The sequence below is a fragment of the Dendropsophus ebraccatus genome, chromosome 12, assembly GCF_027789765.1.
Source record: "Dendropsophus ebraccatus isolate aDenEbr1 chromosome 12, aDenEbr1.pat, whole genome shotgun sequence".
Lineage (NCBI taxonomy): Eukaryota > Metazoa > Chordata > Amphibia > Anura > Hylidae > Dendropsophus > Dendropsophus ebraccatus.
The window spans coordinates 5,705,368-5,728,742 of NC_091465.1; the positions used below are offsets into that span (position 1 = coordinate 5,705,368).

At 48.2% G+C, this 23,375-nt stretch overlaps 1 protein-coding gene across 8 annotated transcripts in view; it reads right to left on the bottom strand.

Moving 5' to 3' along the window:
* PLEKHG5 (pleckstrin homology and RhoGEF domain containing G5) overlaps window positions 1-23,375 on the bottom strand; it is a 189,548-nt gene that overhangs the window by 37,448 nt on the left and 128,725 nt on the right. For 7 of the 8 annotated variants that reach the window (XM_069948999.1, XM_069949000.1, XM_069949001.1 and 4 more), the window contains one exon: window positions 13,838-14,001. In XM_069948999.1, the coding sequence (XP_069805100.1) occupies window positions 13,838-14,001 (164 nt within the window). Of the gene's footprint in view, window positions 1-5,652; window positions 6,118-13,837; window positions 14,002-23,375 lie in introns of those variants that run through there. The other variant, XM_069949006.1, reaches the window with a different exon arrangement.

Consider the following 23,375-nt stretch of genomic DNA (forward strand, 5'->3'; position numbering starts at 1 on the left):
TAACGGCCACCTGATCTGTGTTGTGACGGAGCTTCGCACTATTCCTGTTGTCTATAAACAAGCCGAGGTCACCGCCCTCACTACAAAGGAAGCGTCTACAGGAAAGATAAACGGCGCTCAATCTAGCGAATCGGCTTCCCCAGAGGCAAGTAATGCCTAAAAACAACAAAAACAGCAAAAACTCAGGATCACAAGGAAAATCTGCGAGAATTCCTCAGTGTGAACCCACCCTTACTGCGGAATCAGGAGTCCATCATCAGGACGGGTAAAAGTGGCGCAGATTAAAACCAATCAGGACTGATTGAGGCCCCTCTATATGTAGTGGGGAATGTGGCGCATGTTGGTATGGATGGGCAGACACCTATATGTGCGGGTACTCAGTGCTCTCACATGTCCACAAGAAGAGTTCCCCACTCAGCCTAGCCGTATGACCACCAGGAAGTTATATAGATTTTAAATTTACATCTATTTAAAAATCTCCAGTCTTCCAATACTTATCAGCTGCTGTATGTCCTGCAGGAAGTGGTGTATTCTCTCCAGTCTGACACAGTGCTCTCTGCTGCCACCTCTGTCCATGTCAGGAATTGTCCAGAGCAGGAGAGGTTTTCTATGGGGATTTGCTGCTGCTCTGGACAGTTCCTGACATGGACAGAGGTGGCAGCAGAGAGCACTGTGTCAGACTGGAAAGAATACACCACTTCCTGTAGGACACACAGCAGCTGATAAGTACTGCAAGACTGGAGATTTTTAAACAGACGGAAATTACAAATGTATATAACTTTCTGGCACCAGCTGAATTTTGGCCACCGTACCCCTTTAAGGAGGTCCATGGAGGATGAGAAGATGGTGGGGCTGAAGGACGCCCAATGTGGCCCATATTAGCCTATAGCTGGCCCGGGGTATGATGGGGTGACCTGGTCCACATATTGCAGCCCTGAGGGAGACGATGGCCTCTTGGACAATCCTCCTAGTGTCTCGGCCGCCGTATACAACATATCCGGACGCTGAGTCTGTGACTGTGACGAAATCTCTAGAAACTTTACAGGAAACTCGGAGGTCCAGACGCTGCACTAAAACCTGCTCCTCCTCAATTCCTGGAAGCAAAGAGACTGTGAGAAGTGGCAGAGATCTGTGAGGAGACAGGAGCGGGGACAGGGCCGCCATTGTCATGGAGATGAGAGGACAAGGAGCTCCATGACTGACAACTCTCATCCCTATGGTGATCCATCGAGGGCTATGGGGGGGATCGGATCACTGTAATGACTGAGGGCTGGATCAGGACGCTGCTCTCTAGGAAGATCTATATGCAATCTATAGGTCCATATGGTCCAAGAACAGCGTCACCTAGTGGTCAAAATAGCCTAAAAAATATGAGAATGATGGTCCTGAGGGCCCCCATGTTAGTGCAGGTCCTGAGTGGCCCCCATGTTAGTGCAGGTGCTGAGGGGTCCCCTGCGTTAGTGCGGTTCCAGAGGGGCCCCCATGTTAGTGCAGGTCCTGAGGGCCCCCATGTTAGTGCGGGTCCTGAGGGGCCCCCATGTTAGTGCAGGTCCTGAGTGGCCCCCTGTGTTAGTGCAGATCCTGAGGGCCCCCCATGTTAGTGCAGGTCCTGAGGGCCCCCCATGTAAGTGCAGGTCCTGAGTGGCCCCCCGTGTTAATGCAGGTCCTGAGTGGCCCCCTATGTTAGTCCAAGTCCTGAGGGCCCCCCATGTAAGTGCAGGTCCTGAGTGGCCCCCTGTGTTAGTGCAGGTCCTGAGGGGCCCCCGTGTTAGTGCAGGTCCAGAGGGGCCCCTGTGTTAGTGCGGGTCCTGAGGGGCCACCTGTGTTAGTGCAGGTCCCGAGTGGCCCCCTGTGTTAGTGCAGGTCCTGAGGGGCCCCCGTGTTAGTGCAGGTCCTGAGGGGTCCCCTGTGTTAGTGCAGGTCCTGAGGGGCCCCCGTGTTAGTGCAGGTCCAGAGGGGCCCCCGTGTTAGTGCGGGTCCTGAGGGGCCACCTGTGTTAGTGCAGGTCCTGAGGGGCCCCCGTGTTAGTGCAGGTCCTGAGTGGCCCCCTGTGTTAGTGCAGGTCCTGAGGGGTCCCCTGTGTTAGTGCAGGTCCTGAGGGGTCCCCTGTGTTAGTGCAGGTCCTGAGGGGCCCCCTGTGTTAGTGCAGGTCCTGAGTGGCCCCCTGTGTTAGTGCAGGTCCTGAGTGGCCCCCTGTGTTAGTACAGGTCCGGAGGGGCCCCCTGTGTTAGTGCAGGTCCTGAGGGGTCCCCTGTGTTAGTGCAGGTCCTGAGGGGCCCCCTGTGTCAGTGAAGGTCCTGAGGGGACCCCTGTGTTAGTGCAGGTCCTGAGGGGTCCCCTGTGTTAGTGCAGGTCCTGAGGGGCCCCCTGTGTTAGTGCAGGTCCTGAGTGGCCCCCTGTGTTAGTGCAGGTCCTGAGTGGCCCCCCGTGTTAGTGCAGGTCCTGAGGGGTCCCCTGTGTTAGTGCAGGTCCTGAGGGGCCCCCTGTGTCAGTGAAGGTCCTGAGGGGACCCCTGTGTTAGTGCGGGTCCTGAGGGGCCCCCTGTGTTAGTGCGGGTCCTGAGTGGCCCCCTGTGTTAGTGCAGGTCCTGAGGGGCCCTCTGTGTTAGTGCAGGTCCTGAGTGGCCCCCTGTGTTAGTGCAGGTCCTGAGGGGCCCCCTGTGTTAGTACAGGTCCGGAGGGGCCCCCTGTGCTAGTGCAGGTCCTGAGGGGCCCTCTGTGTTAGTGCAGGTCCTGAGGGGCCCCTGGGTAATGCCCCACCCCTTTTCTTAGACCCCCAGTCCAATATATCATCCCATATACTCACAGACTGATATAAACCATGGTCTTTTTCTTGCTCCAGACCAGTAGATTCTGTCACTGACTAATCACAGCCCCCCGACCCCCAGGACTATAGACAGCGCTGAGTGTTTGCCTGGGTATTATCCCCTGTTGTCTTACAGGATAACCTTTAGCCACACTGGACCTTGTAGAAGCCATTATAGAGTAATGATGGGCGGCTGATGGAGGGATAACGCTGGCCCGCTCACCCCTCAGTAATCCGGCACATTCACCAGCGGCTCCGCTATCGGCCTCGCACCATATTACTCTGATAAGCTTCTCCCTGTTATCTGGATATCAAGGTGACGGATCACATATTAATGTCGTGTGTGTGACACATGGAGCGTGCACAGAGCACACTGCTCTACAGACAGGGCCGATGGGCAATGGGGGGGGTCCATGAGCTGTAGGGAGGGTCCATGAGCAATGGGGGGGTCCATGAGCTGTAGGGAGGGTCCATGAGCAATGGGGGGGTACAAGAGCAATGGGGGGGGGGTACAAGAGCAATGGGGGTGTCCATGAGCAATGGGGGGGTGTCCATGAGCTGTAGGGAGGGTCCATGAGCAATGGGGGGGTCCATGAGCAATGGGGGGGGGGGCCATGAGCTGTAGGGAGGGTCTATGAGCAATGGGGGGGTCCATGAGCAATGGGGGGGGTGTCCATGAGCTGTAGGGAGGGTCCATGAGCAATGGGGGGGGGGGGGGGGCATGAGCTGTAGGGAGGGTCTATGAGCAATGGGGGGGTCCATGAGCAATGGGGGGGGGGGTGTCCATGAGCTGTAGGGAGGGTCCATGAGCAATGGGGGGGTCCATGAGCAATGGGGGGGGGTACAAGAGCAATGGGGGGGTCCATGAGCAATGCAGAGCAGCTATACAGGCAGCCATACACTGTAGATGAGCTGGCTCCATTAACCTCTATCAGCGGGCATAGCTTATAAACAGGAGAGAAGCCGCTGCTTATACCTCTGGTCCCATAGGGATCAGGCACTTGGATGTCAGCCTGCCCAATCCGTCTGTCCCCAGCTCTTCAGACCCCTCATACACATTAGATGGCCGCTGTTAGCTGACACATGTCTAATGTGTATGAGAGCCTGGTCTCTTTATTGTTACCGTCCAGGCGCCATAGAACGTCCCAGAGCTGCCGATACATGTCAGATGTTATAATATAAGAAATCTAAAACCATAAACATATCAATGATATAAAGAAGGTGCTGAGGTGGTGGTCATGGGGGGTTTGCATCAACTCACAAAGTTATCCCCCCATGCACAGGATAAGAAGTAAGTGTCTGGTCGTGGGGGTCCGACTACTGGGCCCCCGTCAGAATGGATTGGTGGGACTCCTGTACATCACCGCTCCATTCATTATGGGAACCGCAGGGATAGCAGAACCCTGCACTCAGCTATCTCCTATAGAGAATGAATAGTCATGTGCTGCCCTCCATTCTGATGGGAGACTCCACTCCCCATTCTCCCCCTCCCCACAATCAGCTATATCCTGCGGATAGGGAGTCTTCCTGAAAATTGGATGAACCCCTTTAAAGGAGAAGTTCACTTCAAAACTCTTTCTTTCAAATCATCTGGTGCCAGAAAGTTATACAGATTTGTAATTTACTTCTATTAATAAATGTCCAGTCTTCCAGTACTTATCAGCTGCTGCATGTCCTGCAGGAAGTGGTGTATTCTTTCCAGTCTGACTGTGTCAGACTGGAGAGAATGGTCCGATCCATACACAGTTTTTCGGAACCTGACTAGGAGGGGTATACGTCTGCACACAGGTCAGATCCCCAATCTGTGTGTCTCCAGGTGGTGCTGAACTACAAGTAGCAGCATGCCAGGCCTGCTGCGAGTTGTTATAGCGCAGCAGCTGGAGAGACATATCAGGGGCCATTGGCTTAAAGTCAGACTTAGTTACCTAAATAGAATTCCTATAATGCTCCATACTAAAGAAACATTGTAACCTACTTACGTTTATTAAGACAGCGCTCTGATTCATACTTCCTCTTGGCTCACAAAAAGTTTTATTAAAAAAAAAGGGGGAGGTTCACTTTAAGAAAGTGGCATTTAAAGGGGTACTTCAGAATTTTTTTTCTTTCAAATCAACTGGTTTCATAGAGTTATATAGATTTGTAGATCATTTCTTTAAAAAAATCTCCAGTCTTCCAGTACTTATCAGCTGCTGCATGGCCTGCAGGAAGTGGTATAATCTTTCCAATGTGACACAGGGCTCTCTGCTGCCACCTCTGTCCATGTCAGGAACTGTCCGGCTTGTTAAAACTGTTTTGAAAAACCCAATAAAAACCATTGGAGAGGAAAACCCTCTCCTGCTCTGGACAGTTCCTGACATGGACAGAGGTGGCAGCAGAGAGCACTGTGTCAGACTGGAAAGAAAAACATTTCCTGCAGGACATGCAGCAGCTGATAAGTATGGGAAGACTTTAGATTTTTTAAGAGAAGTAAATTACAAATCTATATACCTTTCTGAAACCAGCAGATTTTCGCTGGAGTGCCCCTTTAAGATGGCGCTCAGACAAATCTCTATGGAATTCATCAACTAAATAAACCAACATTAACCAACATTATCTGCAAAAACAGCCAAAAAGCAACGCTGCCCCCCCCCCCCGCCCCCAACAAGCTTAGCCCTTGTCCCCGGCTTACATTGTGGATTACTATGATTTATTTACTTTCCCTTTAAGGCAGGTAACTGCTCAAAGCCGGCTGAATAACGAGGCGTATCATTAAAGGATTAGTCAAGCGATCCCTACTTGCTGTGCCCGTGTAGAGCGCTCATCACAAGCCGCCGCAGCCGACAACTTGACCTCATTTCTGGCATATACCTCTGGGTTCTTGTCTAGTATTCCCTCCAGAGACAGCGACTTCTTCAGGGGCAGCCTGGGCTGGGATCCATACTGAATGACGTCGGGGATCTTCTTCTTGGTGGAAGTTTGAGAATTAAATAGTTGGATTCTTGCGGCCACTAAACCGGCGGCCACCACCAGCTGGACGTCGTTGCCGGTGCCGGCGGTGGGGTAGTAGTTGAGGGCTGTGACGTTGGTCAGGTAGCTCTCTCCGGCCAGGCAGTAGGGCTTCCCATCCTGCACGTTCCACGTCCTGGTCCACAGACCCTTCATGGTTCCGGATCAGATCCAGGCAGATCGGTGAGGATCAGGCACATCAACCTCGCCACCAAAAAGTTCAAGTTTGTAGATTTTTTTCTGTAAAATGTTGGTGAAGTTGTGTCATGTCGGCAGCAGCTGCTCACGTTCCCAGCTCTGGCAATGTACGTCCAAGCTCTCGGTGCTCCTGGGATGGGACTGACTGACAAGCAGCACTTACTGCAGTGACTAAGGCTTCACCATGATTCACCTTTGATACTATTAGTGCCGGAGGAATCTACTGACAGATATACGGGGTAAGCTTCCCTGAGCACTATTAGAAATGCTCAGGTGTTATGATCCGGCTCTCCCCGGAGAGCCGGCTGTGGGCTCACTGAATATGGCTATGGGCCCCCGAACACTGCACACATAGCAATCTTATATACAAGTGGCTGACTGGGACATTTGCCTTCTCTCGGCCTACACTGACGGTGGTGGGCTCAATAAGGGGGCTCACAGACCCTCCTGGAATCTAAGGCATCTTCACATGCATTAAAGCGGTCCTCCAGCTCCACAGAAGTGATGGCCTAGCTTTACAATAGGTCATTAAGGAGTTTTTGCTAATGCTAAGGGGGGAGCTCACAAAAAACAACGGAGGCTAGAAAGTTATACAGATTGGTAATTTACTTCTATATAAACATCTTCAGTATTCCAGTACTTATCAGCTGCTGTATGTCCTGCAGGAAGTGGGGTATTCTCTCCAGTCTGACACAGTGCTCTCTGCTGCCACCTCTGTCCATGTCAGGAACTGTGCAGAGCAGCAGCAAATCACTGCCGTTATTGACAATCACAAGCCCCCTCCATGGGACTCACAATCCATTACTATAGATGGCCCTGGGGGGTTATTCATGCTGGGTTTGCAATGTTCTATGTAAGCAGAAGGGAAATCTACAACAGCAACACAGCAAGGAAAGGGTTACATCACAAAAGCAGCTCTGGTCTAAGCAGAGAACAACTACCACTACTACTACCACTACTACCACTACTACTACTACTGCTGCTGCTGCTGCTGCTGCTGCTGATGATGATGATAAAAAGCTACACAAAGGGCAGGAGATACATGAGCTTTGATTTACCTTTGAGGCACAGTGTGGACCCTCTGGAGGTGGCAGACAGGCTCAGCTTGCATGCACACAGTCCAGGCTCTCTCCTGTGCATAACACTATCTAAGCTCCACCCCTTCCTGTGTTCTGTCTCTTTCCTGCTAAAGTCAGATTTCCTCTAACAACAGGCAGTGGAGAGTGGCTGACATTTTTTTAGCTTTTTCCTGGGTTAAATAAAGTGGTTTACAAATCTGTTACAGATCAGGCTGTCTCTCAAACAGACAGAAGTCAGGTGATCAGGGCTACTAGAGTGGATACCCAGCTTTCCCAGGGCCTGTTAGACCTCATACCTCCGCCCTGTGATATAGGATCCTCGGTTATCCAGATCTTTTTAATTCTGTTGTGTATTTGTTCTGTTTTGGGGGAAGCTGTGTGACACCATCTATGTGTGACGCCATGTACCGTATGTGTGATGCCATCTATGTGTGATGCCATGTACCGTATATGTGATGCCATCTATGTGTGACGCCATGTACTGTATGTGTGATGCCATCTATGTGTGACGCCATGTACTGTATGTGTGACGCCATGTACTGTATGTGTGATGCCATCTATGTGTGACACCATCTATGTGTGACGCCATCTGTGTGACACCATCTATGTGTGACGCCATGTACCGTATGTGTGATGCTATCTATGTGTGACGCCATGTACTGTATGTGTGACGCCATCTATGTGTGACACCATCTATGTGTGACGCCATCTGTGTGACACCATCTATGTGTGATGCTATGTGTGACGCCATGTACTGTATGTGTGACGCCATCTATGTGTGACACCATGTACCGTATGTGTGATGCCATCTATGTGTGACGCCATGTACTGTATGTGTGATGCCATCTATGTGTGACACCATGTACCGTATGTGTGATGCCATCTATGTGTGACGCCATGTACTGTATGTGTGATGCTATCTATGTGTGACGCCATGTACTGTATGTGTGACGCCATCTATGTGTGACACCATGTACCGTATGTGTGATGCCATCTATGTGTGACGCCATGTACTGTATGTGTGATGCCATCTATGTGTGACGCCATGTACTGTATGTGTGACGCCATCTATGTGTGACGCCATGTACCGTATGTGTGATGCCATCAATGTGTGACGCCATGTACTGTATGTGTGATGCCATCTATGTGTGACGCCATGTACTGTATGTGTGATGCCATCTATGTGTGACACCATCTATGTGTGACACCATCTATGTGTGATGCCCCCTGAGTGATCAGGACTGGCGGCCATATTGGCGGCCTCCCAGAAACTACACTGATTAGAATTGTTTTGCACTGTGTGAACTGTAACAGAAGTGACGACATTTCACAGCGGGGCGCCACTTCTTACAATCAGGTGCTATGTGTTTCCAGTCGTGTCACCGCGTATACATCATGTCTGCAGTTTTCTGGTTTCAGTAAATAAAGCTTGGGTCACGTTACCCGTCAATCCCTCCTGGTTCAGAAGATTTCTGCTCTTTGTCATTGAGCGTTACAATACAGCCGCCAGCAAGAATGGGGTTCACCATCTCCAGTATATACTGGTTTAGCCTTACGGACCCGTTTAAATATCCTAATATAGACTGGTTTAGTCTTATGGACCCCGATATACACTGATTTAGCTTTATGGAACCCTCTAAATACCCTAATATACCCTGGTGTAGACTTACAGACCCCTCTAAATACCCTAATATACCCTGGTGTAGACTTACAGACCCCTTTAAGTACCCTAATATAAACGTTTTTAGCCTTATGGACCCCTTTAAGGACCCTGATATACACTGGTTTAGCCTTATGGACCCCTTTAAGGACCCTGATATACACTGGTTTAGCCTTATGGACCCCTTTAAGGAAATGAGACTAGATATCTCAGTGCAGTGTATGGCCATAGACAGTATAAGCTGAAGGTCGCACATTGTTTCAATGTAAACTCAATGAGCCGCGGTTATAGTTTAACTTCTTCAATTATCAATTCTGTTAAATTAAACCGATCCAAGAAGGAAATAGGCTATGTTTATTCTATGGAAGACTGGAGAGAATACACTACTGCTTGCAGCACATTCAGCAGCTGATAAGTACTGGAGAGAATACATCACTTCCTGTGGGACATACAGCAGCTGATAAGGACTGGAAGACTGGAGAGTTTTAAAAAGAAGTAAATTACAAATCTGTGTAACTTTCTGTAACCAGGTGATCTGTACTATTGTTTTTTCCAGAATACCCCTTTAATAATCTCAGAAGTGCAGTACTTGATTTCTCCTGTGGGGGCACTGTGGGGGGGACAACACTTCCTCCTGGACTCTCCAGGGATTACAGCAGTGATCAGCTGATGCTGGAGCCGGCAGTATATACACCCCCAGTATATATAGCCCTGTACGACTTCTCGCATTTTCTAGATTTTTTTTTTCCTTTTATGAAGAACAGGAAATGATGGGATGGAGATTTAGGATTTCTGACATTCCAAGGGATCTGGTTACATGTATACAGGTGAGGGAGGCCTGGGCCTATATATACAAGTGTCTCTATAGGTTATACCTGACACCTAGGTAAACAAGTGGGCGGCTGCCGCCTCTGTTCTATGTGACCTGAACTACCGCCCCATCTGAGAGGACGGCCGATCGATATAACAGTTACAGTATAACGGCCCTGTATTCATGTAAACGTGCTGGAACATGATCATTATTATAAAATGGAACATCTGCCATCTAGTGGTCAGAGCTTCATGAAAAATATTGTTATGCAGCAGTAAAAGCGCCACCCTTGTCCTCAGGTTGTGTGTGGTATAACAGGTCAGCCCCATTCACTTCAATGTAACTGAGCTGCAAAACTGCACATAATCTGAGAACAAGAGAGGCGCTGTTTCTGGAGGACGGCAGCCATGTTCTGATGGATAACCCTACTCTGCGATAGATATATATATACCAGCTCCACTAGTTCTTGTTTACAAGTGAATGTGACAGAATGCAAGGACATAATCTACATGTCAATTATCCTACTAGTCACACGTAATGACACCGGGCTTGCTATGTAGCGGGACCACACCCGGCCTCAGTTTAGTTACTGTTTATCCCTATGTCAAGGTCAGGAGCCTCGGTATAAGACAGTGCCCCTCTGGTGACCACCCTGCTAGCGGTCAGGCCTAAGAACCATCAAGCGGAGCTGTTCTTGCCCTGGAGGTCCCAATTCATCTATTCATTTCAATGGCCAGGGTGTAATACTACATTTCCCCACTAGTGGCCGCTGTATGGAATATGCATCCCATGGCACAGAGAACCCATAGAACTAAAAGAGATGAAAAAACAGGGATAACCAATGAGGAAAAGAAGAAGATCCAACACCTCGTATTGTGAGGAGTCTACTAGACGTCATTCATTAGCGGCCATAGGCTTAATATTTCCCATGATTGCCGCGTGTCTATTGTGCGCCCCCTGGGGGGAGATGGATGGGTCTGCAGGACACAATAGATGAGGAGATCACAGCTCTGCAGTAATTGTATATTGGGACTGGGTCACATGTAAATGATCTGGTTGATGACATCATTGTGAGGGGATAATGACATCATCAGTGTTCTGGTTTCATGGAGGGGTTGGTGTAATACACATGTATTGTATTATAGAGCTGGATGGAGCAGCCATTGCATCTGTCCGATCGCTCATCCTCATGATATCACCGATCACCGCTCCTGCAGTTAGGGGGTCAGTGCTGCAGGTGGGAAAGCTCCCTTAAAAGACATTTTTTTTAACCTTTAAACAGCGCCACTCTATGGGTTTTGCCTGGTAATGCATTTTCTTAAAGGGGTATTCTACTCAGACATAACTTTTGATATGAGGCCGCCCATGGTGAGACTTAACAATTCCTTCCATACTTCAGTCTCCTTCCCCCAGTTCTCAGCTGCTGCTTTCTGCTGAAGACATAAAAATCTGTGTTTGAGCTTTTCTCTCTGTCTCCCCCTCCTTCCCCCTCCCTTCTGACACAGCTGATGTAAACCTGGCAGGCTTTATCTGCAACATTGTAGCTTCTTTGTAATGCTGGAAGGGTTAATTACAGTGAGTTCATCAGCAACTTGACTTCAGAATAACCCTCCCAGCATTACAGAGAAGCTACAATGTTGCAGGTACAGCCTGCCAGGGACTTGTGTGGAAGTAGTGAATTTCCACTCTTGGTTATTAAAAAATAAATATATATATATATATATATATATATATATATATATATATATATATATATATATATATATATATAGATGGGACTATGAACCGTGTTCTCCGGGGGACGAGGTGTCTGGCAACGGCAGTCAGTGTACAATGGTGCCAGTGTATGGGGGGGCTGGGAGACATAGCTATGGGCCAAACCAACATCTATGGTGTATGGGCAGCAATGCAGTGTCACAGGGGCATAGCCATAAGCAGGACACAACGATCCTGTAGGGCAGGAATGGGGAAGCTAAGGCAGGATGGGAATTGTAGTCCTACAACAGCTGGAGGGCGGGTGGTTCCCCATCACTGCACTAGGAGGTTGAGAAACCCTTTAAACAAGACGCCTCCTTCTGTATCCAACCCTATGACTCTGTAATGGCCTCTGCAGATTAATAGGTTACTGCCCGCTCCCTACAGCTCAGGAGTCCTTGGAGAAGGGATCAGCAAACACATCAAGGAGCCTGCGGCTTAGACTGAGCAAACCCCGGCCGAGGGGCGACATGGTGACAGCTAGGGAGGGTCCAAGGTTCCCCCTTTCCTACATTAGGGATTATAGATTAGGCATAAAGTCACAAATCAGGTACAGCGCCACCTAGTGTCTGAACTAAACCTTACACCTACAATTCATGAAATCCACACCAATCCATGAAATATATCACTGTGCACCATAATCCTCCCTCTTCTATGATGTGGCTGATAACAGAGAGCAGTAGTCTGTATTCCGGGCACAGCACGGAGCAGTCTTCGGGTTCTGTGTCTCTTTATCAGTAATAGGTTTACTACTCATATAAATGGGTGGAGTGACTCCACGGAGGAGCAAAGTCCCGGAGCAATCATACATAATACTCTGTTTATTTTGTCATCACCAGAGCGCTGCGACCGTGTACAGTGTGCGGCGGAGCCATAAACAGGGTGACACCGCTGCCGCCATATGTGCATCATTATGGAGATAGGGCCGTAATTACATCTCATCTCTTCTGTCTTAAGGAAATAGTTTCTGCTCTTCTCACGGACTGTTCACACTGGTATAACCAGCCGCGAGACGTGCACAGGATGCCAAGACACGTAACCCTATGACCCCGGACACAAGGAACGTGCACTGCTGGCTATAAAACCAGGAAAGCTGCCACCGATACGCCCACAATTTTTTTTTCTTTCAAATCAGCTGGTTTCAGAATGTTATAAAGATTTGTAATTTACTTCTGTTTAAAATCTCCAGTACTTATCAGCTGCTGTATGTCCTGCAGGAAGTGGTGTATTCTCTCCAGTCTGACACAGTGCTCTCTGCTGCCACCTCTGTCCATGTCAGGAACTGTCCAGAGCAGCAGCAAATCCCCATAGAAAACCTCTCCTGCTCTGGACAGTTCCTGACATGGACAGAGGTGGCAGCAGAGAGCACTGTGTCAGACTGGAAAGAATACACCACTTCCTGTAGGACATACAGCAGATGATAAGTACTGGAAGACTTCTTTTTTTAAATAGAAGTAAATTACAAATCTGTGTAGCTTTCTGACACCAGTTGATATGATTTTTTTTCCTGCTGTAATTCTCCTTAAGGCTGGGTTCACACTATGTATATTTGAGGCTGTATTTGGTCCTCATGTCCGGTCCTCATAGCAACCAAAATCAGGAGTGGATTGAAAACACACAAAGGCTCTGTTTACATAATGTTGTAATTGAGTGGATGGCCGTCATATAACGGTAAATAACGGCCATTATTTCAATATAACAGCGGTTGTTTTAAAATAACAGCACATATTTGCCATTAAATGACGGCCATCCACTCAATTACAACATTATGTGAACAGAGCCTTTCTGTGTTTTTAATCCACTCCTGGTTTTGGTTGCTATACAGCCTCAAATATACTAGTGTGAACATAGCCTTAAAGGTGTACTACTGTGTTTTACTAATAAAGCTTAAAGCGTTGTCTGGAATTACAGAAAGATGGATTTCTTTCCATAAGGTTCTATGTGGTAATGGCCAATTCTCTGGATCCTGGGATATAACTATATTGCTATATATATATATATATATATATATATATATATCTCATGAGACGCTAATGAAATATACAAGTAATAAGATGGGTTCTTAGGTGGCAGGAGGAGGAAGGTGAGAGGTTTGCGGGCCGGACGTGCTGCGAGGGGCTCTCTGATGTGACCGCTAAGTCCGGGACTGGGCGAGTTCCTGTCATTCTGGAGCTGATCCAACATGTCCCCCATTGAAGCTACAGGAGAGGAGTCCTCTGAACCATTGTGTTCAGGTCACGGTGTTTGTTCAGAGCGAGACGGCAGGAAACAAGGCAAATCAGCGAGGGGAAATGGAAATGGCCGAGCGACCGGGGCTGCGGCTTCACGCCATAAAGACTGTAAGCTCTCGGGCCCGGCGTAACATCTGTGAGGGAGATATAGGCCAATGGGGGACATTTTCAATCCAGAGGGGAGGGGTTACCATAGCAACCAGTCACATTAACAGGCCTGGGCCCCTCTGCACAAAGTCTGCTAAGTTTTTCCAAAGATCCCCCCACATGAAGCCACAGTACAGGCGCCCCCTACAGGCGGAGTGTCACCTACCAAGATGTCGGTGTTCTCCCTCCTGAATGGCGGCTGCTCCGGCCTCTCGTTGGGTGAGGAGAAGATATAGGTGGAGGCGGCTCCGGTGTTCCTCATGATGGGTAAGCTCAGCGATCGGAAATCCTTCACCGCCTGCTCCACTTTCAGCTCATCCCCCGGTTTTGCTGCGATAAGGAAAAAAGATGGCGATTAGAATACAAATAAAAGAATATAAAACTTAGGAGTGGATGGGCGAGGATGGCGCTATACCCTAAATGCCCTCCAGCTGCTGCAAAACTACAACTCCCAGCATGCCCGGACAGCCACAACCAAAGCTGTGATGGGAAATGTAGCAGGTTCCTTAATGGTGACTGTATAAAAATTGTCAAGGATTCTAAAAAATATACAGCGCCACTCTCGTCTACAGGTTATGTGCGGTACTGCGGCCCCACTCAGGTCATAGACAAAAGTGTCGCTGTATGGTGGAGCTGAGTAATGTGCTGATGGGGTGCACCATAGCCTGTCAGGTTTGGGGGGTTCCGTCAGCCATCAGAAGAGACTATATGACCTGTTTCTGATAAGTCAGGGAGGCGGGTCCTAATTGACTGACATTTTATGGAGCCATCTAAACACAGGGACGTTCGTCACCCTCCCCGGCCCCATGGTGTGTGTATATCTTGATAGGTTACCAGCTATATTACCGCAATACAGGAAATATAGAGACCAGACAAGATATAGTCAGACAAGACAAGTTCAGGCACAGAGCTTCATTACAAGCGTCTCAGCGGCCCCGGGGGTAAATGGATATACGTCATAGACTCCAGTATATACACGAATACTCTGTGCGGAGAAGTCACATGAATCAGCTGGATCATCGCTTATAATTGCTCCCAATATGACCTCAACATCAGGAGTGTACTATAGGGCATGATACACAGTGTGCGCCCCCTGGGGGGGAAATGGAGTCCTGCAACATTACTGACTGTCTATAATCACATGTAAAGCCGAACAGGAATGGCGTCTAAATATCACAGCGTATTATTCCAGGGACAAGAATGTCGTCTAACTACATGGACTCTCACAGTATGAACAGAGAGGATATCCAAATATTATGGACTCTCACGGCATGGACAGAGAGGATATCCAAATATAATGGACTCTCACAGTACATATCCAAATATAATGGACTCTCACAGTATGGACAGAGAAGATATCTAAATATAATGGACTCTCACAGCATGGACAGAGAAGATATTCAAATATAATGGACTCTCACAGTATGAATAGAGAGGATATCCAAATATAATGGACCCTCACAGTATGAACAGAGAAGATATCCAAATATAATGGACTCTCACAGTATGGACAGAGAGGATATCCAAATATAATGGACTCTCACAGTACATATCCAAATATAATGGACTCTCACAGTATGGACAATAAGGATATCCAAATATAATGGACTCTCACAGCATGGACAGAGAAGATATCCAAATATAATGGACTCTCACAGTACATATCCAAATATAATGGACTCTCACAGTATGAATAGAGAGAATATCCAAATATAATGGACTCTCACAGTATCAATAGAGAGGATATCCAAATATAATGGACTCTCACAGTATGGACAATAAGGATATCTAAATATAATGGACTCTCACAGTATGGACAGAGAAGATATCCAAATATAATGGACTCTCACAGTATGGCAGCCTGGCATACCATGAATGGGAATGTTGTCTAACTAGCATGGACTCTTACAGTATGGCCAGTAATACTGACTAAATACCATGGACTCTCATAGTGTGGCCAGTCATTATGTCTTAGTAACAAGCACTCTCATAATGTAGAAAGGAAAACAGTCTAAATAACAAGGACTCTCATAATATAGACACCAGGACTTTTATAGCATGTGCAGGAACTATACCCATGTGATGGACTCTCACAGCACAGGACGGAATGATGGCTTATAGTATATACAGTAATGATAACTAAATATTATTATAAAAATAAAGCCACATGTGGTGAGCCGAGGGGGTCCGACCACCTACTGCAGAGAATTGTGGGTCTGTAGTCCGCACCATAAACAGCCACTTATTATCCTACATAAAACTGAACAGAAAAAGTCAAACAACTAAAAAAATAAAAAAAATCCAGAGAAAGTTAAATAGAAGAGAAGAGAAGGAAGAGAAGGATGTGCCCAGGTGACACCAATAGCGTGACAGCGCAATAACCACCATGAGGTCATCACCACAGCTAAATATAACCTCTGGGCTACACTACTAGGAATGATATTACAGCGCCCTCTACTGCTCCCAACATGTAATAACTCATCTCATGTCAGACAAAAGGAAGAGCGTAAACCAAAGCTTATACAGAATGTAGGTCTAATACAATAAACCTGGTATTACAACATAAGAGGTGAACCAATGCACACTAAGTACCCTTATCATAATACCACCATTAAAGAGGTGTAGTGGGCATGCTCTGGCATGATTAAAGGGCTATTTCACTCACACATACCTTTTGATATGTTGCTGCCCATGGTGAGACTAACACTTCCTTCCATAATTGTTATCATCTATTAAGTCTCCTTCCCCCAGTTCTCAGCTGCTGCTTTCTGTTAAAGACACAAAAATCTGTGTGTGAGCTTTTTTCTCTGTCTTCCCCTCCTCCCCCCTCCCTCCTGAGACAGCTGATGTAAACAAGTCTCTGGCAGGCTGTATCTGCAACATTTTAGCTTCTTTGTAATGCTGGGAGGGTTATTCTGAAGTCAAGCTGCTGATGACATAACGTTGATTAATCCTCCCGGCATTACAAAGAAGCTACAATGTTGCAGATCCAGCAAGCCAGGGGCTTGTTTACATCAGCTGTCTCAGAAGGGAGGGGGGAGGAGGGGGAGACAGAAAGAAAGGATCACACACAGATTTTTGTGTTTTCAGCAGAAAGCAGCAGCTGAGAACTTCCAAGTATGGAAGGAATTGTTGGTCTAACCATGGGCAGCAACATATCAAAAGTTATGTGTGAGTGGAATACCCCTTTAAGACACCAAAAGTGCCCACCTGCCACATTCAGCAGCCGACCACTATTAGGGCACCTAATGCTAGAAAAGGACCCTACTAACTGCAGGCAGCAACAAGTAAACTAGGCATGACCATTATCTCCTTCACATTAAGGAGCTGTAGTGGGCATGCTCTTACTAAGTATAGAGCCAACATGCACCCACCTTACACAAATGGGGCAGTGAGGAAGGGGCAGAGGGCTGGGGGCCACACATAGCTATATAACACGGACCCACTGTTCCCTGCATGTTCCAGGCCATACATGACTATATAGCGGCATGTTCCCGGCCATACATGACTATATAGCGGCATGTTCCCGGCCATACATGACTATATAGCGGCATGTTCCCGGCTATACATGACTATATAACTGCATGTTCCTGGCCATACATGACTATATAACTGCATGTTCCTGGCCATACATGACTATATAGCGGCATGTTCCTGGCCATACATGACTATATAACTGCATGTTCCTGGCCATACATGACTATATAACCGCATGTTCCTGGCCATACATGACTATATAACCGCATGTTCCTGGCCATACATGACTATATAGCTGCATGTTCCCGGCCATACATGACTATATAACTGCATGTTCCCGGCCATACATGACTATATAGCTGCATGTTCCCGGCCATACATGACTATATAGCGGCATGTTCCCGGCCATACATGACTATATAGCGGCATGTTCCCGGCCATACATGACTATATAGCGGCATGTTCCCGGCCATACATGACTATATAGCGGCATGTTCCTGGCCATACATGACTATATAGCGGCATGTTCCTGGCCATACATGACTATATAGCTGCATGTTCCCGGCCATACATGACTATATAGCGGCATGTTCCCGGCCATACATGACTATATAGCGGCATGTTCCTGGCCATACATGACTATATAGCGGCATGTTCCCGGCCATACATGACTATATAACTGCATGTTCCTGGCCATACATGACTATATAGCGGCATGTTCCTGGCCATACATGACTATATAGCGGCATGTTCCCGGCCATACATGACTATATAGCTGCATGTTCCCGGCCATACATGACTATATAGCGGCATGTTCCCGGCCATACATGACTATATAGCGGCATGTTCCTGGCCATACCTGACTATATAGCTGCATGTTCCCGGCCATACATGACTATATAGCTGCATGTTCCCGGCCATACATGACTATATAGCTGCATGTTCCCGGCCATACATGACTATATAGCTGCATGTTCCCGGCCATACATGACTATATAGCGGCATGTTCCCGGCCATACATGACTATATACCTGCATGTTCCTGGCCATACATGACTATATAGCGGCATGTTCCCGGCCATACATGATGATCCTCAGGCTCTGGTGACATCATGGGGAAATGTAGAAGATTTGGCGACGTCTCAGTGAATGACAAGTCAGTGATGAGGCTCAGATGGAGCAGATCCAGATACCAAGAACGCAGACCACAAATCATGTGAACAGATTGCTTACTCCTCTCTGCCATCCGCACCCGCTGAGAACAGACACGCTGAGACTCCATGAGTGACAGTCACCGCTGCCAGTGCCACCTGGTTGTTATGCAACTGAGATAAAGCTTCTTGCACTTTCACAGCAGAAAAATTGCATTTAAAGGGCCCCACGCCTGGTACTGACAGGAGAATGTGCGGAGCCCATGTATAAAAGTGGGCAGACAAGGCCAACGACTGGACTGTAATACCAGACACGGCCAACAACTGGACTGTAATACCAGACACGGACAACAACTGGACTGTAATACCAGACACGGCCAACAACTGGACTGTAATACCAGACACGGCCAACGACTGGACTGTAATACCAGACACGGCCAACGACTGGACTGTAATACCAGACACGGCCAACAACTGGACTGTAATACCAGACACGGACAACAACTGGACTGCAATACCCGACTTGGCGAACAACTGGACTGTAATACCAGACACGGACAACAACTGGACGTTAATACCAGACACGGCCACCGACTGGACTGTAATACCAGACACGGACAACAACTGGACTGTAATACCAGACACGGACAACAACTGGACTGTAATACCAGACACGGCCAACGACTGGACTGTAATACCAGACACGGACAACAACTGGACTGCAATACCCGACTTGGCGAACAACTGGACTGTAATACCAGACACGGACAACAACTGGACGTTAATACCAGACACGGCCACCGACTGGACTGTAATGCCAGGCATGGCCAAGGCAGAAGGGTGACGCTGTTACTGGTAAAGAGCCCCTATGCCTTTCTATAGATAGCAGTATCGACGCTGAGGTCTCCATTGAAGTCCTGCTCTCCTAAGTGATTGGCGTCTCGTTCAGAGAGTTGCAGGAAGTTCTCAGGGCAATAGGAAGCTGTCATTGGCTCCGAGCGAAGCTTCAAAGAGCCGCAGCAGCAGCTGCCTGGGAACGAGCTCAGTGACAAAGTAACAAAGAAGTCCCTTCAGCCAAGTTCACACAAAGCAACTTTTTCCTGTCTAGTGCCTCTGAAGTGACATTCCCCATCCGGCTCTCCGCTAATGATCCCCATTGTGTGTCTCTCACAGCCTATAGTTCACCAATAACTACAGAAACTATAAGTCCCATCATGCCCTGTTAGGCCGCAGCTCAGGTAGTAAAACGCGTCTTTTTTACTGCATCATATCAAGAAAAAGGGACTTTTGCCGATCCACTTCAGTCCAATGTTCTTAAAGCCTCGTATCACTACACAAAGTGACGTCCTCGTACGGTGCACAAGAGGAATCCTCATAGGAATGATAAGAAGCCGCTCATCTACAAAGTGCTGATGCAGCAGAGCTCTATTTGTCATGTAACTTCTTTTACGCACAGTGATACTTTGCTGAGGTTAGACTGGCGGCTTAAGCAGCTTGGCCCCTCCTCCTTGACATTTGGCTAAGAAGTAAAAAGCCTATGTTACAAATGTGGCCACCAGCTCCAGGAAGGTCCAGCTTGCCTTTATACCCTAACAGCGATCCAGTGGGGTGTACAGCTCTCAGAAACAAAAAGAACCAACTGATTCCAAAGTAGAAAACCTAGCGAAATGCACCGACAAATGCACAAACTCAGCTCTGCTGCATAAACATGTGTCACTCTGCAACTCTGACAAACTCAGCTCTGCAACTCTGACAAACTCAGCTCTGCTGCATAAACATGTTACTCTCTGCAACGCTGACAAACTTAGCTCTGCTGCATTGACAAACTTCACCCAAACCTGACAAACTCACTGACTGTGTAACGGCCGTCTGCATATCACAGATTCTCTCTACTTGTCTCCACACATCTAATGGCCGTAAACCATAGGACTGCAAGATAAAGGCAACAACTATCATCTTTTCCTCCACATACAATCCCTGGCTGCCAGGGGGTAATGCTTCAGGATGCCTACAGGGGGCATCACAAATTAGCTTTAATTATTAAAGGGGTATAACACTTAAACATAACTTGTGATATGTTGCTGCCCATGGCGAGAGACTAACAATTCATTTCATGCTTGTTATTATCCATTCAGTCTTCTTCCCCCAGTTCTCAGCTGCTGCTTTCTGCTGAAAACATAAAAATCTGTGTGTGGAGGAGACAGAGGGAAAAGCTCACACACAGATTGTTGTGTCTTCAGCAGAAAGCAGAAGCTGAGAACTGGGGGAAGGAGACTAAATAGATAATAACAAGTATGGAAGGAATTGTTAGTCTCACCATGGGCAGCAACATATCCAAAGTTATGTTTGAGCGGAATACCCCTTTAAGGTACATGTATAACTTTTATGGTGAATATTTGTTACCTTGTGGGTGGGGGGGTCAGTGGGCTCCTGGCTGCTCCCGGCTCGCTCCCTGCTCCTGGCTCGCTTCCTGCTCTCTCCCGATCTCTCCCTGGCTCGTTCCCTGCTCTCTCCCGGTCTCTCCCTGCACCCGGCTCTCTCTTGGTCTGCCTCCGGCTCTCCCTGCGGCCGGTTCTCTCGGCAGCTCTCGGCTGACTGTAGCTCTGATCCTGGTACAATGGGAGCACATCCTGTCAGCCCTTTCCTGAAGCTGCTTCCTACCATTGGGTTTTCCCGAGTTTTATTTTGACACAATCTTAACAAACGTCTTACTGAGTGAAACATTCTTTTCCGATAATTCATTTGGGAGATGACGAAGTGAAAGCAAACACCCCCCAGGCCAATCTGCTGCGAGGTGAGGTGAGCGCTGTCATGATTACCAGACGTGCACAAACCTCGCTTCCCTTCAGGTAGAGACGTCTTCTGGTATGAAAGCTGATGACTTCACAAATATGATGAGCAACTGTGCAAACAAGAGCGGTGAGGCCGCAGGCCTGCCAACAATGGCGCAATACAGCGCAACAACAGGAGAGAAGTGCAGGGAGCCGTACGACTCGGCTACATGGGTGTCTGTCTCAGAGAGCGGCGGCCAAGTGAAGGTCAAGAGAGATGACCGCAAATATAGATGTTAATAGAGATGTAGCAGAGCTGAGTGTGTCCGGTGCTCTAGGAGGAGCTTGTTGTGTGGAGCAGCTTATGCAACGGCCAATAACCTTGTAGGAAACATGCGACTCTCCTACAGCATCCCGGGGGGAAGGCGGCCACTAGCCAGGTGATTCCCCCAGCTATAACATCTGACTGTGGGGGGCCCTGTATACCCCCACCCCCCATCATCAGTCCACAGTACTCAAAGTAACAAGAAGAAACTTTATAAGAAAGTCCAAAAGCAAAAACAATCACAGACAGAAGAATTAGAAAAGGAACGAGACATCGAGACCAAGGTGACAAGTGATACAAGAAGCACAAAGACGTTAATCCCTGACCGGATCCAACCGGAGTACGATGGAGAAGACAACCACAGATATCACAGGAAGCCTGGAGACCACCCCACTGAGAAGCATGAAAACCACCCCACTGGGGGATCCTGAAAACCACTACACTGGGGATCCTGAAAACCACCCCACTGGGGATCCTGAAAACCACCCCACTAAGAAGCCTGAAGACCACTACACTGGGGATCCTGAAAACTACCCCACTGGGGATCCTAAAAAAATACCCCACTGGGGATCCTGAAAACCACCCCACTGGGGATCCTGAAAACTACCCCACTGGGGATCCTGAAAATTACCCCACTAAGAAGCCTGAAGACCACCATACTGGGGATCCTGAAAACCACCCCACTGGGGATCCTAAAAAAACACCCCACTGGGGATCCTGAAAACCACCCCACTGGGGATCCTGAAAACTACCCCACTGGGGATCCTGAAAACCACCCCACTAAGAAGCCTGAAGACCACTACACTGGGGATCCTGAAAACCACCCCACTGGGGATCCTGAAAACTACCCCACTGGGGATCCTAAAAAAATACCCCACTGGGGATCCTGAAAACCACCCCACTGGGGATCCTGAAAACTACCCCACTGGGGATCCTGAAAACCACCCCACTAAGAAGCCTGAAGACCACTACACTGGGGATCCTGAAAACCACCCCACTGGGGATCCTAAAAAAACACCCCACTGGGGATCCTGAAAACCACCCCACTGGGGATCCCAAAAAAAACACCCCACTGGGGATCCTGAAAACGACCCCACTGAAAAGCCTGAAAACCACCCCACTGGGGATCCTGAAAACCACCCCACTGAAAAGCCTGAAAACCACCCCACTGGGAATCTTGAAAACCACCACACTGGGGATCCTGAAAACCACCCCACTAAGAAGCCTGAAAACCACCCCACTGGGGATCCTAAAAAACCACCCCACTGGGGATCCTGAAAACCACCCCACTGGGGATCCTGAAAAACACCCCACTGGGGATCCTGAAAACCACCCCACTGGGGATCCTGAAAACCACCCCACTGGGGATCCTAAAAAACACCCCCACTGGGGATCCTAAAAAAAACACCCCACTGGGGATCCTAAAAAAAACACCCCACTGGGGATCCTAAAAAAAAACACCCCACTGGGGATCCTGAAAACCGCCCCACTGAGAAGCCTGAAGACCACCACACTGGGGATCCTGAAAACCTGGGAATCCTGAAGATACGCCGACTGGAGGGGGGGGGGGGAAACTAACTGAAAAGACTAATGCTGCGTTTACACGGAACGATTATCGTGCGAATGTGCACAGTAACGATCGAATTCAAACGATAATCGTATGTGTAAACGCAGCGAACCATCAAACGACGAGTGAGAAATCGTTCATTTTGATCTTACAACATGCTCTCGTTGTTCGCAAAAAAATCGCAGATCGTTCTGTGTGAACAGTCGTTCACCGATTTAACCTATGTGCGAGAGAGGCTTAAGCGATATATCGTTCTGTTTAAACGCTGATCGTTCTAAAAAAAAATTGTTACTTCGAAATCGTTAATCGTATGATCGCCGCGGCCAGTGATTGGCTGAGCGGTCTGACAGCTCTGTCAGGCCGCACCGAAGCTGATGTTGCACACGGGACCCCGGGAGGAAGACGGAGCACAGG